This window comes from Trichoderma breve, chromosome 1 (assembly GCF_028502605.1).
Source record: "Trichoderma breve strain T069 chromosome 1, whole genome shotgun sequence".
In the NCBI taxonomy this organism is placed as follows: Eukaryota; Fungi; Ascomycota; class Sordariomycetes; order Hypocreales; family Hypocreaceae; genus Trichoderma; species Trichoderma breve.
Window position 1 is genome coordinate 3,835,922 of NC_079232.1, and position 18,367 is coordinate 3,854,288.

At 49.4% G+C, this 18,367-nt stretch overlaps 4 protein-coding genes across 4 annotated transcripts; all 4 read left to right on the forward strand.

Moving 5' to 3' along the window:
- Positions 1 to 652: 652 nt before the first annotated feature.
- T069G_01160 (GATA zinc finger domain-containing protein) lies at positions 653 to 2,481 on the forward strand (the record flags this gene model as incomplete). The annotated part of the gene is made up of 3 exons (XM_056168370.1): positions 653 to 990; positions 1,057 to 1,598; positions 1,667 to 2,481. 3 exons carry the CDS (start codon positions 653 to 655, stop codon positions 2,479 to 2,481), a joined length of 1,695 nt encoding a protein of 564 aa, XP_056033686.1.
- A 4,346-nt stretch (positions 2,482 to 6,827) lies between these two features.
- T069G_01161 (homeobox KN domain-containing protein) lies at positions 6,828 to 10,492 on the forward strand (the record flags this gene model as incomplete). The annotated part of the gene is made up of 6 exons (XM_056168371.1): positions 6,828 to 7,762; positions 7,805 to 7,917; positions 7,969 to 8,135; positions 8,208 to 8,547; positions 8,608 to 9,754; positions 9,814 to 10,492. The coding sequence occupies 6 exons, from the start codon at positions 6,828 to 6,830 to the stop codon at positions 10,490 to 10,492; spliced, it is 3,381 nt and encodes a 1,126-aa protein (XP_056033687.1).
- Positions 10,493 to 11,457: 965 nt separating this feature from the next.
- On the forward strand, positions 11,458 to 15,723 carry T069G_01162 (HEAT repeats domain-containing protein; the record flags this gene model as incomplete). Its single annotated transcript, XM_056168372.1, has 4 exons — positions 11,458 to 12,225; positions 12,301 to 14,920; positions 15,017 to 15,073; positions 15,272 to 15,723. The coding sequence occupies 4 exons, from the start codon at positions 11,458 to 11,460 to the stop codon at positions 15,721 to 15,723; spliced, it is 3,897 nt and encodes a 1,298-aa protein (XP_056033688.1).
- Positions 15,724 to 17,208: 1,485 nt separating this feature from the next.
- On the forward strand, positions 17,209 to 17,955 carry T069G_01163 (uncharacterized protein; the record flags this gene model as incomplete). The annotated part of the gene is made up of 1 exon (XM_056168373.1): positions 17,209 to 17,955. The coding sequence occupies one exon, from the start codon at positions 17,209 to 17,211 to the stop codon at positions 17,953 to 17,955; it is 747 nt and encodes a 248-aa protein (XP_056033689.1).
- Between the last annotated feature and the right edge of the window lie 412 nt (positions 17,956 to 18,367).

The following is an 18,367-nucleotide window of genomic DNA, read 5'->3' on the forward strand; positions in this document are numbered from 1 at the left end:
CGTCTCGCATCGCATCGTCCCGCCTTCGCCTTTGCCTTGCCTTGACTCGCCTTGACTCGCCGTGACTCTCACCTCGTCTCGGTTCCAAGGGCCCCGCTCCCCGAATCCTCCAACTTTCACCGAGCCCTGGACTCGCCGCCATTTTTACCTGGTTCTCTCGATCCTTCCATCATCCGCCAAGCTGCGGCTGCTCTTCGACTTCCGTATCGATTGGCCAGACAATTTGCGTTGCGTCAACGAGCTCTCTCGGCCGAGGTGTGGCCTCTCCATTCGGTCTTCTGGCCCCCATCCTGACCGTTTGATACGTTAATTTGCCTGTCTCCTGACGACTCGGATTCGGCACAACGTCGCTGCCGGCTCGTCACCACCACCATCAATCAAATCTCTTGATCTATCGCCTGTCCATCGCCTTTCAGCCTTTTGAGCGACTCTATTTTGTCGGTGCTTCTTAGGAAATATCGCCCTGATATATTCGCCACCTCGAGGCCGACCATCCCCCGTTGCCAAATGTTACATTCGGCCGTCGGTTGACGAGTCCGTGCCTGCGCCACTAATTATTTGTCAGCCCTCGTACCACGCCCAACATATCTCGTGGTATTGGGCGTCATCTACTGAGCAAGTTTTGATATCACCAGGACCTCTCGGCGCGGAAATGAGTGAAGCATCACAGCCGGGGACGCCGCCGGTCGGGCCTCAGCGGGAATCTGGCACGGCAAGGACAGCCTTGCCCTCTCGACCTATGTCGGTAAAGAATCGCGAAACCACACCACCTGGTCCTATAAACTCAGCTCCATCTCCGACGGAAAGCGACGGCCAGAGGCCTAAACATGCCGATGAGTATGCTGCCTTGAATGCAAGAGAAAAGGAAAATGTAGGCAACGATGACGATCTCTCGTCGACTGCTGGCAGCCCTAGGAGCACGTCAAGTGCACCTAAAACCAAAAGGCTGTTGGCAGCAAATGCCCAGGAACAAGGCGGGCAGGTTTGCAGGTAAGCTTCTGCCGTGGCTATGCAATGCTGTTGTGTCGTGAATTTCAATGCTAACACTTTTTGCAGCAACTGTGGCACTACCCGTACTCCCCTTTGGAGGAGAAGCCCCCAAGGTGCGACTATTTGCAACGCCTGTGGCTTATACTTGAAGGCCCGGAATGCTGCTCGGCCTACGAGCCTGAAAAAGCCGCCCAACTTGGTGCCCAGCACTGGCTCAGCCCAACCGCCTGCTAAGCCAAGCTCATCTCCTGCACCAAAGCTGCTACCAAATGTCGCTGGCGCAACTTACGTAGCAGCCGATGCTACTCAGTCAGGCACCTGTCCAGGCGGCGGCCGCTGTAACGGCACCGGTGGCGCTGAAGGATGCAACGGATGCCCTGCATACAATAACCGCATGTCAAAGAGCGCCCAGCTCAACGTGATGCAGCGACAAGGCGGATGCCATGGCCGTGTTGAAACTAAGACTGAACCAGTTCCCATCGATATCAATGCCCTTCAGGCACAAGAACGGGATACCACGGTTATCATCGCCTGTCAAAACTGCGCAACTACAATAACCCCCTTGTGGAGGAGAGATGAAAGTGGACATACAATCTGCAATGCTTGTGGTGAGTTCATACATGGCATTACTTTACTGCTTGAATATTGTTTTTTCTAACTAGTAGGGGGTATCTAGGGTTGTATTACAAACTGCATGGTGTCCATAGACCAGTCACTATGAAAAAGGCCACTATCAAAAGGCGAAAGCGAGTGATTCCCGCGGCGCAGGATGAGGAAATGGACGAGGGCATGGAGGGACTGGAAACACAAAGCCAGGGGACCCCTGAGAGGGGAACTATTAACGAAGACGGATCTGTGAATCTAGGCCTTCGACGTCGCCCTGGTCACCCTCTGACCATCGAACCCCATCCGACCAGCCGAAACCCTTCACCACTACCTTCTGCATCTGCGTCTGATCTGGCAGTATATCATCAACACAGCACCGCATCACGCAGTATGCCACCGTCTCTTAACGACGAGAATAAACTAGCGCCGCTAGCTTCGATGAACTCGACAATAGCCGACGAAAGACAATCTTCCCTATCGCCCGCCTCCTTCCTTTCACCCAACCGCAAACGATCGTTTTCATCCACCGAGGCAGACTCTGTCAAAGGTACGGATGGTGGTCACGAAAGCTCGAAGCGAATTTCTTCCATCAAATCCATCCTCAATCCATCGACCAATGCCGATGAAATATCAAATACTGGGCCTACCAGTGCGGATCGGGGAGATTACTCTCTGCCGCCCCTGAGGTCTCCCGCCAGTATATCACCAAAACTATCGGGCGGCGGTGGATTTACGCCGCTGAATGCGGCCCCAAGACCTCACGATATCGATACGGAGAGCGAGCGAATCAAGGCAGAGCGCAGATTGTTACTGAGGCAAGAGGCTGAGCGGATGCGGGAGATGCTCGCTGCAAAAGAGCGAGAGCTCATGGAGTTGGGAGAGTAAAACGAAGGGAATTCATGACGGCATGGTTGCCAAATGGTCAATAGGCTTCTGCTGCTTGCGCAACTTTTATCTTGTTTTCTTATTTTCTTTTCAAAACATAGCTACCCATTAAGGCGCATCGGGAAAAGGACTGACTTATAGCGTCTTGGACGGACGGGACGGCGTATCTAGAGGGAGGATTTGCAGGTACGCCTACTTGAATTGGAAGAGGGGAGTTATTTTACCTCTCGCGAGGCATGGGCCGGTGTTTGCGGCATGATTGATGCTTTTGTCTGGACCATCCTGGGTTGTATCTTTGTCTTGCTGGAGCATTGTACCATAAGATGTGTCTCTATATATGCTCAGAAGAATTGTCTTTCTACATCAGGTATATGCAAAGAAATGACTCTGCTGTTGAACTTGTTTATCTTGTCTTGCCTTTCTCTTGTTCATCTATCACTGTTGTTCGCTAAGGCTGAGTTTATGGCCTAGTAGGTAAACATTGAATCGTCTGCTTACACGTAGAAACAGCGGTAAACACAACTCATGGCACATCAAGTGTCGTCACTCAACAGCACGTCAGTAAATTGATTGATAATCACAACTTAGTCTAACCCCTTTGTTCTTCTGTCGCAACTACTAGTCTGTTGTCCGTTCTTAGTGTAAAATCGATCGGCAAATTGCACCGCATCTACGTTGAAAAGTACGCCGAGCGAAAATGCCGTTCACTAGCTTCCACCCCAAAAGCTGTTGACGAAAGAAAGAAGCGGGTCTCTACATTCAGACAGTCAAATAGTTTACTTGCTCTTCGAGGCATCTTGATATATACAATTCCTCTCAACTTATATCTATTGTATTTTGCTGTTGATATACAAAGATATACTTGTTATTTTTCTTTGTAAAGCAGTCTCTTTTACTTGTGGAAAACACACAGCAGTATTTATCATTCCTACAGTGCGCATTTCTTTTTTCTACAGGCCTGGTTGCTACAATGTTGTTTGAACGCCTTTGCCACCCCATGGCGCTAAGCAAAAACGCGAGCCAGAAGCAAAGCCGAACTAGCATGTCAGCGTGGCGTTTGCCGCAGTGAAACTATTTTGGCTTTGAGAAGGATGCCTTCTTCGGCTTTTATTCCCGCGGACCGGATTTCTTTGATACGTACATTGTATCTATCGACTTGGGTCTCTTAGTGCGGATATACGGATACGGCTCTTCTAGAATATTGAGGCGGAAATGTGGGGGTTTGGACGTATTTCCTACTGAGCCGGTAGCAGGGAATAATTGCTCTTGTTTCGACTGGACTATGCAGTTTATCATGTACGCAGATATATTTATTGTTTCAAATTTGTAGATATTATTCAACTATCTGCCTGGGTATAATAATTAGATGTAGCATTTTTATGGGGGCTTTTTTTTCCAAGCGTTGATTTTGTTAATGGGGTTATTGTAAGCTTAATTAAATTCGGCATCTGTCAGACGCATTACACGAACATCACGAGAGCATCAGCTCTCTGATCAAAAGAGAAATCGCATGTATCTAAATCTTAACCTGTCAGGATGATAAAAACAGCATAAGCTTCTTGTAGTCAAATTTGACGTGGGTTGTTCCCTTTTCTCTCTCTTGGCACCCTAGTGACACAGAGAAGCTGTACACATCGACCAGAAGTATCGTATACATTTCGCTGGTTTGCCTAGATGGGAGCCTGAAATTTACCGAAATGGACATTGCCACTGTAGGATTTTGGAATACTTTGAATTGTAATCGAGAAATTCAAAACCAAACAGTTTACAGTGGCTGGCTGTTGCAACGGTAAAGCTTTTGTCCGTCTTACACACCGGTTACATCACCTTCAAGACCTTACCTAGCATTAGAATTGTTTCCCAGCTAGCAAGGCTGTAGTATTTCAAAATCTATTTCTCTCAGCAAGATAGTATCACGTCGTCAAATCCATTGTTAAGTGTTGCTTTGTAAAATCCCCGTCTTGCCTGTGAATGTCTCACTTGAGAGAAATCAAACAAACGCGGCTCAACCCAGTTTACCTACCGCCTTTCTTTTACTAGGCCATAGGCTATGAAGGCAGAATCGTCCATTGTACGAATTCACTCCAGCTTCATCTTCTTCTCTTCCTCTCTGAGTGGGCTCGAGATTCAAAATGGCAGAAATGGAATGGTCTCTGGCCCTTAGGCTATTTATACCTCTCCTGATGACCAGATACTCATTACCGCTTCGTGGTCACACCAACTGTAAAATGATACCCAATATTGGTAATCTCATTTTCAGCATGAATCTGATATTTCGGCCATCGGACCGCAGCTGAATCGACGACCTCCTGAGTCATCTTCATCCAATATACCCCAAATGGCGTCAACTCCCACGAGGACTGTGACCAAGACGCTGACCAAATAAGGGGTCAACAATAACGGCCTCCTGATTCGGAGCTGCTTGCGACTCACAGCTTCGTTAGATGTTGATCAAGCCGCGCGCCCCGATCTATCCCGTACATTCGAACAAGGTGGAAATGCGGACAAGCTTCTGCCCCACCACGTGCCGTTAGACGCCGCCATTTCGAACTTGCTCGGCGTCAGCACCACGTTCGCGGTTAGTCTAGCAAGCCCCAAAGCCATTGGACAACACCATCAACTTGGGCGAGGCTTTTGCGGAAGTTTCTAGAGCATTCGCCAGATGCCAGGCATCAGGATTAGACACCTCCCCTGGCGCAACGAATGTCAGCGCGGGGCGTCCAGGCGACGACGATAGGACGAGCTAGTCCGGAGGTATAACGTTATTGTTATACTACTCGTACTACCTCCCTGTGGATGTTGTAGGTGAGCCCATTCGGCATCGCTCCATCTTCATGTGCTATGCGACTAGCAGGGGCCCGTTGCTGTGATAACTTGGGCGCCCAAGATACTAGTCATCTGCCTTATGGGCTCTAGTGTCCGCGGCGGTTCTGATAATCAATTGCAAAAGGTGTGTCATGCCACTTACGAAGTAATTGTTGCATGAATTTCCTGAAGCAGATGGATTTGCAGGCGATTGCTGAAGGATTAAATCTCAATGGCGGCGTCAGTCTGCGATGCGGTGTCCCATACGTGGCTCGTATCACCACACGTCCATAAGTTTTGCCAGCCTCTGATCAAATTACCCATTCGCATGATTCCCTGCATCAGCTGCATCCCGGAGATATTCCCTGGATGTCATGGCTGTAGCACTCGTAATTTCAGACAGAGCATGGAACCGCGCACCATAATACTACCTCACCTTGACGGCACATCGCACCTCGCGCACCCGGTTTGAAGTCCGAGAACTGGCGGAGTCAGCAATCAATGAATCGGCTGGGTGGGACGGGTTGTACGTCGGGGAACAAAGTATATGCAAAGGGCCGGTGTCTATAACACGGAAGAAATTTTAGCACTGATAGACCCTTGATTACTCCGTCTGGTCCGCAGACAGAGATCCGTGATCTCTTGCCTTCTCCGCACTCTGCATAGCGCAACGGGCATCGTATTGATTCACACCCTTCTCGCGAGTAATCGAAGCAGGCCACTCGACGGAAGTGTAGGGGTGTCCGAGCCATTGAGGCCGTCATCGGGCTATATCTTTATGTATCAGCGTGGGGAAGGATTTGCGCATCGACCGTCTAGATAGTGCCTGTACTGTGTGCAAGATCCGAGGCCAAGAGCAGCTCTTTATCATTATGCGGCGGTTGGCGGTAGAAACAACCATAATGGCTCCCCCACACAGTGGAATAACACACGGTCGGATGGGCTGCTCTTCTGTCAAACGAAGGGCGCACAATTGACAAGTTCATGTCGACCGCAACGCCGCCAATCCCTGCCTCGCATGCCCCGGCTCCGGCTGAGGCTTGCTCCACCAACCCAGACTCATGACTCTGCTCCCACTGGCTCCAGCGCTACGCCGCACTGCTTGTGGGAGCCACAAAGCCGTGGAGATGGGGCTCTCTGGTCCTCGTTACGGAGAGACCCTGCTGGGGATCGCGTGGGTAGGCAGATGAACAAAACTGGCAACGGTCCGCCTTGCCTCGAGCCACATTTCTCCTGTTATTGCAATCTCAACTGCGGTTTTCTTCATCAGATCACTGCTGAAATCTCATTTTGATCATTGTTTTCAATCTTACGACTCACAATTGCCCTTGTTTCTGACCATTAGTGTTCAAGGTCGGAGTTTTTCTCTCATTGGGATCGGATCCGAAGGTGGGACGACATCTGGGGTCGATTCGTCGTCTTCAGACCCTGCCGCGCGCCCTTTCCAAGTCATTCTGTGGCTTCTGGTTGGATGAAGTGAGCACGCCTTTCCGCTTGCCCAAGACAATAGCACGGCGCGCCCTTTCACATAAACTACCAAGATGACCGTCATTGATGAGCTGGACGAGTATGTCAACTGGGACAACGCTGGCCTAGGTGCTGACAGCGTCTACCCACCTGTGCCCAACATGTCGTCCACCGGGAACCCTGCCGAGGATGACATTGGTCTTGTACTCGAGAATGTCAATGAAGACGACTTCAGCTTCTGTGCCCTTCAGCACTTTGAACACAACAACTTTGCTCAGATCCCTGGAGTCGAGTCCCTCATCACCGAGTCATTGCTTTGGGAGACACCAGACAACCCCTGTGCCCACTGCGTCTTGGGCGGATACTCTTGCAAAAAAATCCGAGAGGGTCTTCACAAGGGCTACTGCACCAGCTGTGTTGCCCTTGGACTTGAATGCAGTTTTGGGGGAGTTGTCCCTGATAGTTTGAACCCAGAGTCCACCAGGCTCTCCTGGTCATCTACCGATATGCCCATCAACACCATTCCTCAGGAAGACCTCCTCAACCTCCAGCCGGTAAAGGCACAAGGCACCCCGTCCTTCTTGGACATGATGAACCCTCAGACAGCCGGTTCGGTTGATGATGGCGTTGCCGGTGCCAAGTCTGGAACACCACCCAAGATTGGTGCTAGGTTCTCTCGAGAGTCAGTCCGGATTCTGAAAAACTGGCTGTCAACTCATAACAGACACCCTTATCCCAGTGATGAGGAAAAAGAGATGCTTCAGCGCCAGACCGGCCTCAACAAGACCCAGATTACCAATTGGTTGGCAAATGCCCGGCGTCGCGGTAAGGCTCAGCCTCCTAGGTCAACCTCGCCTCACGTTGGCAATCTGTCTGCCTCGATCGATATCCCACGCAGACGAGGAACACCTGCTCTCGAAGCCATGAACCCGCTGCAGCGTTGGGAGCACTCTCCTCCTGAACACGAACCGGCTTCCGTCACCGCCATTGCCAGGGCCGTTACTGCATCGTCGTCATCTGGCGTCTCCTCCGGTCTTAACAGTCCTTATAGCTTCAACTACACGGATGATGGTTCAAGCAGGTCTCTCTGCAACCAGTCTTCTGCCAGCAGTGTGGGAACATCCCACTCCAGTGGTGGCTCTCTTCAATCTGCATTCTCTCATGGTTCGCAAAAGTCATGGGGCTCCTTCGGCTCGGCTGCCTTTAGCGCCAAAGGAAGGCGGCGAAGGAGGCGAAGGGCCGCGCCCGGCAAGGAGGGAGGCTCAACTAGCCTCTCTATTCCGCTCAAGACTTTCCAGTGTACTTTCTGTACGGAAACCTTCCGAACCAAGCACGACTGGCAGCGCCACGAGAAGTCCCTCCACCTGTCGCTGGAGAGATGGGTGTGTGCGCCAGATGGGCCTCGGGCTGTCAATCCAGAAAACGGGAAGCTGTGCTGCGTATTCTGTGGCGAGGTGAACCCAGACGATGCCCACGTAGAGAGCCATAACCACTCGGCGTGTCAAGAACGATCTCTGGAAGAGAGGACGTTCTATCGAAAAGACCACTTGAACCAGCATCTTAGGTTGGTTCACAACGTCAAATTCATGGAGTGGGCAATGAAGCTTTGGAGAGTGGCTACCCCCGAGATTCGGTCGAGGTGTGGTTTCTGCGGCATTGTGATGGATACTTGGACTATTCGAGTTGACCATCTTGCTGAGCATTTCAAGACTGGTTACTCCATGGCGGACTGGAAGGGTGACTGGGGTTTTGAAGTACCTGTGCTGGACATGGTCGAGAACTCGATCCCTCCCTGTATGAGACCATTACAGTATCCCGTAGATCAGCTCAAGGCGTCTAACTTTTGAAATATAGATTTGATTCATCATGAGAGAAAGTCTCCTCTGCCGTACAATGCTGGCTCGTCCCCGCCCGAATCGCCCAGGAATGCCTATGAGTTGATCAAACTGGAGCTGGCCTACTTTGGCAGCAACTTTTGGGATCAACACGGCCGCGCACCAAGCGACGAAGACATGCTGCTGGAAGGATGTCGTATCATTTTCGCCTCTGAATTGCTATCTTTGCAAGGAATCGCGACGCAGGTCTCGTGGCTTCGTGACATTATCATGAGCCACGACTCGATCGTCAAAACAGCTAGGTTTGGTCCTCTCCGTGGCGCCGCTGAAAACAGGCTTCAATCCCTCAAGATTAACGGCAAGGACAATCTTTTCGAAGAGTGCCCCATGGAAAGGCAGCTACATGAATACGTCAAGGCCAAGACACTGCTGGGCCTAACAACCATGGATGACGAGCTTCAGGAGGAAGCACGTAAGATCGTGGGACGAATCGAAGAAGTGTGCACTCACCCTTCAGAGGCAGTTGCTAACTGGCTGTTGCGACTGATCACTTCGTCGACGAGGTGGCTCGCAGCTTTCCGTCGTCGTGCGCATCTACCTCGAAGCGAAGACGTCCAGCATCAATCGATCCGGTCGACAGATCCAAACTCGATCGACTCCACAATCCACAACTACTCTAGGCTGGAGTCTGAGCTGGTTGCATTCCTCAAGGAGCAACGTGCCATTGGCAGAGAGCCCACAGACGAAGAGCTGCAGCGAAAGGCTCGTATCACCATTTACGAGTTCGACGACGGCTGGAACCAAACCGTGGCAGACAACCATGAATGGCTCGCGGCTTTCCGGCAACGCAATGCTCCTGATCAATCGACTCTTTCAGGCTCCTCCAAGGGTGCCTCACCGATTACCAGCAAACTAGCTGATAAAATGTCCATTTCTCTCTCCACTGCTGCGCCAAACCCCTTTTCTGAGTTCCAGGCTAGGCTCGATGAGAACGGTAATCATTTGAGGTCGTTTCAGTACTTCCTCAACGACGCCAACTGCTACCGAAGGCTGGAGAAGGAGCTCAAGCGATGGGTTACCTCTACCATGTCAAAGAATAATCCAAACCGCCATGTTCCAACAGATGAAGAGCTGCAGTACCAAGCTCGATGGATCTTGTATGATGAGTAAGTTCTGATGCGCACGCCCTCTAGATGAACCACGCTGATGGATTTGCGTTTCTTAGTGACGACCCCTGGAACTATACCGCCGCCGATAATGCAGAATGGCTTCACAGGTTCAAAAGAGACATTGGAATAATCAATGACTCTGGCCCAGGTCTCCCACCAGGCTATGCTTGGGCGTTGGAGCAAGGCGGCACGGGCTTTGCACCCCCATATGCCATTCGCAAGGACCACGAAATGGTCAATAACGATGTCGAAGTAGCGATGCGAACCGGCGCAAAGCCGTTCACGGCAGGACACTCGGCAGTCAACAGTTACTTGGAGGAGTTGACATCATCTCCCAACCAGAAACCGGCCGTCATTTTCTGCTCTCGTGAGCTGGAATGGGGCCTGCAGCAATATGCAAAGGCATACTTCATGGACAAGGGAGTGTTGCCTTCAGACACAGGACTAAAAGCCAAGGGACGAGAGATCCTTAAGGCTACCCACACCGCTGCTGATGATCCCATCCTTTTGGAAAAGTTCAAGGCGTGGTTGCACACGAAGCTGCCCGTATTGGCCTCTGGAGAGCCCATCCAGCAGGAGCCCGAGGGTGTGAACAACTTTCCATCCGCTGTGCCGACCAACATGGACATTAATCTCTCGGATGCAGAGCTTGGCGATATGCTCAAAGATATGGATTTCGACTTTGGACTAGGGTCCATGGAAGGGATCGAGCACGACGGGGGAGTGAGTTTGTAGAGGGGGTGACCAAGAGAGTTTGAGCCTCGATATACGAAGACGGCGAGAGATTGACACTGTTTCCTTGATCTTTTTTCCTTCATTTTCATTATCTTGTTTCCCCATATACCAACATTGCATAAATGCATACATGAAAGATGAGCATTGATAGTCGCATTTTGCATAACGGAAAGGATGTTTTGGGTATGTTTTTGGGAACAATAAAGATCAATCTCAACTTGACGCATAACGGAATTATGCATGATATAGCATGAAAAGCAAAAAGGGGGGTAGAGCAGTAAATATCAAATTGGTAAACCATTAAAATTGAATTCCTCTTGCAAGAATCGTGGGTTGTGAAAAAGTTGAAGAAGCAGAATTCCAAGATGCCCTTGCCGATGATAGTTCACGTGCTAAAGACTTCGAGGCAGGTGCGATTATGCGGTGATAGCACAATACAGGTATCTTCAAGTAAAGGCAATGGGCAGGATACCGCATTACTAATCTACTACAGGTAGGTAGGTACTATACCTGAGATAACGCTGATTTGTGATAGGTAGTGATAGTATAGGTTTATCGCTTCGGTATTAAGCGCACCAAAGCTATCTGAACCAAGCAACACTCATTGTAGTGCTAACGAGACTGTTATTTGACCACCTCAGCTTTATGCAGGTAAGCAGCAGGATGATAAGCTATAGATGTCCAAGGTTACAGGGCCTATGGCACCAAAGCGCCGTGACATAGCGAACTGCAATTGGATGGATGCTATTCCCCGCTGAAGGATCCTCGTGTTTCTCAATTGACATCTTCCTGCCTAAATCTGCCTACCGCCTCAGTTTCTTTTTTACCTTTGCGTTGCTAGATCTACCTTTGACTGTTGACGCTCTCTCTTCTCTATACTGTTCTACGTTTCCTCGCTGGATTTTCCAAGTGTACAGAGCAGCGCTGGTGTTCCGAATATCTTCAAACATAGAGCCCCGTCAGAAATGGGGCCTCACAGGGGAGTCAGTCTTACCCAGGTGCACCCTTCGCCCGCCGACGACGCCGAGACAGACATCGATATTATTGCAATCCATGGTCTAGACACGAAATCTCTGGACACATGGGTTTGGAAGTCAAAACTCCCCTATGGAGATGTCAACTGGCTGGCATCCCCGCAGATGCTTCCAAGAAGAGTAGGACGTGCCCGGATCTTCACGTGTGACTGGCCATCCGACCTCTTTGAACAGCCGGATCTGATACAGAAAACAACCGAAGAGTTTGCTCGCCTCTTGCTCGCTGGTATCAATCAGCGTCCTTTGCCAAAGACTAGTCACCCAAAGAGGAAAGATCCTCCAATTGTCTTTGTTGCGTCATGTCTCGGGGGCATCATTTTGATGAACGCCCTCTTGATCGCTGACCATACTCTAAGTGAATATACTGCCATTAGGCGATCGACACGCGGAATTGTCTTCCTTGCTACGCCCTTCCGGGGGACTTCATTTCAAGATGTAGCAAACTGGGCAGAGCCTGGTCTGAGAGCCTGGGCTTTAATTCGAGGCCAAAAAGTGAGCAACCTTCTCGATTCGGTCAAGGGATCGACTTTCCAGCTTGAGGAACTTGTGCGCAGCTTCACTCAGCTGTGTCAAGACAAAGATTATCCTTGCCAAGTGACTACTTTCTACGAAACGGGCATGACAAATCTGCACCGTAAATTCCCTCTAAGTTGGTTGATTCCGTCTCCCCTAATGAACCAGTTTTGCCTTCCAAAGCCGGTAAGTAGTATATGATCCCCGCTGCTTTGGTCTTCTTATTTCAGGACAAATGGATGGTGTATTAATGGCCGTTAGCTCGTTGATAGCTCTTCGGCGACTCTGGATATTGTCCCACACCCACTGCCACTTGATCGATGTCATCTAATGATGAACAAGTTTGAGGACCCTGAAGATCCGGATTACAGATGTGTTGCAGCGAAAATTGAAGAAATTCTCCAAAATATCCGTACAAATTCCTTGCTCAATGACGCTGACGCTTGGATAAGGAACAAGCATTATACTGCAGATAAGCTCAGGATTGAACGTCTCTCGGGTGACCTGTTGTCAATGGATCAGTGCTACATCAATCTTGTCGTTGTAGAACAGCGCCACCAAGATGCAAGTCACTCAAAGGGGGGCTACGGAACAACCTCTCCATTTTCGCTCTTCAATCGACAAAAGGTTGAGACACCAGAAAAAGCAGCTCAGGTTGAATTGGCAGCAATCTTTAATGAACGCAAAGGACGCGATGGTAATCTAATACAACCAAGAAGAATCCTGATTCGAGGACGCGCAGGAGTCGGCAAGACCACCTTGTGCAAGAAGATTATCCATGAATTTACTCGAGGCACCTGGAGCGAATGGAACAACTTATTTGACCGTGTCCTTTGGGTACCTCTACGAAACCTAAAGCTGAAAGAGAGACGTGAAATAGCTGGATACGGCTTTGAACAGCTCTTCGCTCATGAATATTTCTCTCTGTCGTCTGAGAAATCAAAGTTTGCTAGAGAATTGTTTTTGGCTTACGAATCAGAGTTGGAGACGAAGAGTAGCAGGACTTTATTTCTTCTTGATGGTTTAGATGAAGTATCCCAAGACCTTGGCGAAGGTAGTATGTCTGACTTCCTTGACGAGCTTTTAAAACAGCCAAACGTCATAATCACTTCTCGGCCATCTGGCAAAATGCTACTGGGCATGGATCTCGAATTAGAAACGATCGGATTCTACCCAGATCAAGTAAAGGACTACATCGAAAAAGTCTTTACTAATTCAAAAACGATCGAGACTGATATGGGAACAGTCAACAAAGTTTGGACCTTTCTTCAAAACCATTGGCTGATTCAGGGCCTTGTGCGTATCCCCATTCAACTGGATGCGCTTTGCTATTCCTGGAAGGATATTCGCAGCGATATGCCGACGACCATGTCTGCCCTTTACCAAACTATAGAACTTAGCCTGTGGAAAAAGGACATTTTGCGACTAAAGAAAACACATGGCGAGAATCCAGTAACAGCGGGCCATATCCAAGCTGCCAGCCGCCAAAAGATCGAGGATTTCGTCAAAGATGAGATACTTTTCCTTGAAAGCCTTGCGTTTACTGGACTACATGATGATGTCATAGAATTTGAACAAAACCATTTGAACCGTATATCTGACTCCATCCGGAATTTCTTGCCAGACAAGATCGTTCCATGTCTTTCCTTTTTGCGAACCTCAAACCCTTCATCAGAAGACTGCAACCGAAGCTATCACTTTATACACCTCACTTTTCAAGAGTACTTTGCAGCACGGTACTTTGTACGGCAATGGCTTGCCGGAGCACCTCTCAATTGTATAGAACTCAGCCGTGGGAAGATTGACAAGTCTGAACCTGTCAAATTCTTTCAGAAGCACAAATACACAGCACGCTACGACATCTTGTGGCGCTTTGTTGCCGGATTACTTGACTCCAAAAGGGAAGAAGACGACGGGAAAATCCAGGAGTTTTTTCAGAAAATCGAAGAAGAACCAGTCGATTTCTTAAGGCCTACGCATCAACGGCTAGTCATGCATTGCTTGAGCGAAGTGTTGAGTAACTTTCCAGCTCGATTCGGCCTGGAACAGCACCTGGCCAAGTGGCTAGTGTTTGAAGGCGAATTCACAGAAAGTAAGATTCTTCATCTAGCAAGTGAGATAGAGTTTCCTGAGCAGTCATTGAGCACCGCCTTTCGCCAAGGGTCTCATGATGTGAAAGCAAAAATTCTACAGTCGCTAAAGAAACGGCCCACGTTTCCGGCGAGCATTATTGAAGAGGTAGTCTTCTGGCTAGAGCACGACAAAGGGTTTTCCCGAACTTCCACCATCACGGCCTTGACGCAGCTATCCTTGCCTGTCGAGATCCTTAACTCTGTAGCAGCACGTCTGAAGGAAAAGATGGGATTTATCCGAAAGGTTGCTGCTATAGTCTTGGGCCAGCAAGCGAACTTACCTAAAGAAATCCTGGGGGATTTGGTAGCGCAGCTTAAGGATGAGGATGAGGCTGCCCGGTTGGCTGCTGTTGAAGCCTTAGGTCGGCAGAGCTTGCCTAATGATATCCTGATGGATATCGTAACGCAGCTTCAGGATGAGGACTATTCTATCCGACGGGCTACCGCTACAGCCTTAAGTCGGCAAACTTTGCCTGACGAGATCCTGAAGAACATAACCGTGGGACTGAAAGATGAGGATGAGGCTACCCGATTAGCTATTGTTGAAGCCTTAAGTCGGCAAAGCTTACCTGACGAGATCCTGAAAGACATGATCGCGGGACTTGAGGATGAGAACGGGTCTACCCGACGGGTTGCTGTTGAAGTCTTAGGCCGGCAAGCGAACTTACCTAACGAGACCCTGGAGGACATAGTCGCACGGCTTAAAGATAAAGACAATCTTATCCAATGGGCTGCCATTGGAGCCTTAGGTCGACAAACCTTACCTAACAAGATCCTGAAAGATATAATCGCGGGACTTAAGGAGCAGGAGTGGTTTGTCCGTAGGGCTGCTCTTGAAGCCTTAGGCGGGCAAGCGAACTTACCTAACGAAATTCTAAAAGGTGTAGCAGCATGGCTTGAAGGTGAGGATGATTATGTCCGACGGGCTGCTATCGAGTCCTTATGCCGGCAAGCACCTTTACCCGAGGAAATCTTCAAAGCTGTAGTAGCGCGGCTTGATGACGAGGGAAAATCTACCAGAGAAACTGCTGTCCGGTGCTTAGGCTAGCAAGTAGCCTTACCTGATGAAGTTCTAAAAGCCATAGCAGCACGGCTTGAAGATGAGAGTGAATCCGTCCGAGAGGCTACTGTCCGGGCCTTGGGCCAGCAGGTAGCCTTGCCTTACGAATTTCTAGAAGCCATAGCAGCACGGCTTGAAGACGACGATGGATCCGTCCGAGAGGCTGTTGTTCAGTTCTTAAGCCAGCAAACAACTTTACCTGACGAAATCTTGATTGCCATAGCGGCGCGGCTTAAGGACGAGGTTAAGTCGGTCCGACAGACCGCTGTGTTTGCAATACGAAGGCATAGGGAATTCTATTGCACCCATCTCACAGCCTCCCATGCTGCCTCTCTTTATGATGTTTTGTTCCTGCTTAGCTTTCAGGAGCAATTGAGTTGGTATGTTGACGATGATTACACCTATATCAACTTCCCGGAGGGCATTATGAAAAGTCCTCGTCATGGACAACATGGTCTCTCAGAGTTTACTAAAAGCACGCCGAGACGATGATAAAAATTAAAAATAAAAAAAAAAGCTCAAATAGCAAATTTGGCAAGATAGTTAAAGGCATTATATCTTCACATTATATTATACGCAGTGCCCAAGACATCAGTATCGCTGCATCACTTAGCCTTTTCCAGATAGACCGGCTCACATAAAACATTACAGCAGTAAGCACGTCAATGTCGCCATAAAGTTTTCCTTACACTCCCGTTTGGCCGAAATTATACATCAGCCCACGTGTGATGGCATCCGCCACATTTGGCAATTGTGATGAAAGTTGTCATGTCAGGCCACCTACCTGAACTCTCGTACCAGGTACCTGCTGCTAGCGATGTAAGCTGTTACCTGCTTTTCCCGCGGGGAAGATGTTGGAGAAATTGCCGATACGAGATCTAATGCAAGGTACAGGTACAGATACAGGTGCTCTTCATTTCGGGCTTGACGCAGAACAGCGGCCCCGAGCTCAGCTATCAGATTCTAGTATTGAGGTGACATATGATAACATTGGAAATCTCTGGATATTAATGGCTGGGATGTTCCCCCAACTTTACCTCGACTAGTCTACTCCGTACGACCCAGTAATTTACCAGCAGCCCGCCACAGCATCGTCGGGCGCTAGGCCAGTGTCTGAGACATTGAAGCTCATGCAGCTGCAGCCCGCTAATTAGCAGGGATGCGGTGCTGTCATCCCGTCAAAATAAACCCACTAGCTGAGGCTGATGGAGTCGAGACTTTGGGGAGCTGTACTTGTACTCGTCAATCCATTTCGACAGCTTCTACCGACAACAATGTTAAACCTTCAACCTACATGTACATATCAATTGAATCTCCCTTTTGCGCCGTCTTTTTGCTCTTTCTAATCCATCCTCTTTGCGCAATCAAACTTTCAATATCACCAATATTGTCCGCCTCAACATCCACGTTCAGCCTGGATTTAATGTTCCACCAGCCCACCTGAAGGCGCTCCGTCGCATCAATAAACAGGCTGCAGACACGTGCCACAAACCGGGCAACTTGGTGTGCCACTCCTCCAGCCTTTCCTGAGTCTCGATCCTCCCAGCTGCAATCCCTAGAGAGGCCTCACCCTCCTCTGTTGCTGTTCTTGGCCTTTTTTTCCTCGCAGAAGGCGGGAGAGAACCATTGCAAACTGCCAGAAACAAAAGAGCAAAGGACAAAGAAAAAAAGACAGCAACTCGGGGGAACAGTAATCAGTATCTTTGCTTTCTAGTGGCTCTTGACGCCAGAGGCATGCATTGCCCTATAAACACATTTTCTCTCTGTACTTCAACAATGCACGCGATTCAGATGGGACATGTGAGATCCTGATGAATTTCAACCCTTGACGATTTTTATTTTTCCCTCTCTGTCCTTTTCTCGACTCTCGACTCTCTCATTTCACAGTATAGAGGATCATCACTCACCCTCATCATGCCAACCTACTTATGTCACGGTTTTCGATGGACGCGCAGGCTCATCCGCATCTGGGTCATCATGGAGGATCTGGATGATGCCGCGCCAGATTGGATCACGGGTCGCACCACCTCGGCGGTCATCCTCGAACGCTTCGCCACCAAATTCGACTACTTGCCTCAACGCCCGCCGTCGCAGCAGCAGCCTGAACAGAATTCGGAGCCCCAGCAAGAAGAGGCAAAGCCAGAGGAGAAGAAGATTGCTCATCAAGACGACGATCTTTCGGTGCCTCCATCACGTGTTCCCGACGCTGAGGACAGTGTCTTGGTCAACCAATCATCTCCGGTGAAGCTGTTGGAGGAGTACGACCCGGAGGAAACATCCATCTCGGCGCGACCGTTCGCTTATGTCGCAGACCACGTCATTCGCATAGATTTGAGCGCCAACGTATTGGAGGAAATCGCCAAATACGAGGCTCTCGTCAAGGAGAGGGATGAGGGCAATTGGTTTGAAAGGCTCCGCGATGAGCTGCAAATGGGGATGGCAAAGGCGCCGCCTATTGAGTGGTATGTCGTCGTCAATGGAGACGAGGAGCGCGGCGTGCCTCAGGACGATGATGAGGACAGCTTCGACAGCGAAATGAGAGAAGTTGAGGAATTGAATTTGGGCGAGGAGGGGAGCGAAGCAAAGCGTGAGCAGGAGACAACCAGTCCCTCAAAACAGCGGAGTACGAACAGCCGGCCCGTTGACCAGCAGCACTCTCTGCGGCACAAGATCTCGAGGGCAGGCCTGCGACGTTTATTTAGCAAAAAGGAAGCTTCCGAGTAACGGACAAGTTATATGAAACTTATCATAATTATTAATGGATTTGAGCGGGTGTATTAAGGCGCGACATGAGAGGGAGCTTGGAATTGTGTTTGGGAGAATGCTTAGAGGGTTCGATGGATAGTATGTGTACGATATCGCGTAGGCGGATTGGCGCGTGTAAATTAGCACAAGGGTATAGTAATGAAACTCCATGGCTGATTTAATACTGATTTAATACAATGCGATTGATGAGGTCTTGATGCATTATGTTGTGAGAGCTTACAAGCCGTGGGTGAAACCCAAGGCGCATATTCATGAGGTGCGACAGCGCATTAGCATGTAGAGACCGATGCACAAGATTACAATGCAAAGTACAGGAGGGCCGTATCAAAGCAAAACCTAAAAAGCCAAAAAAAAAAAAAAAAAAAAAAAA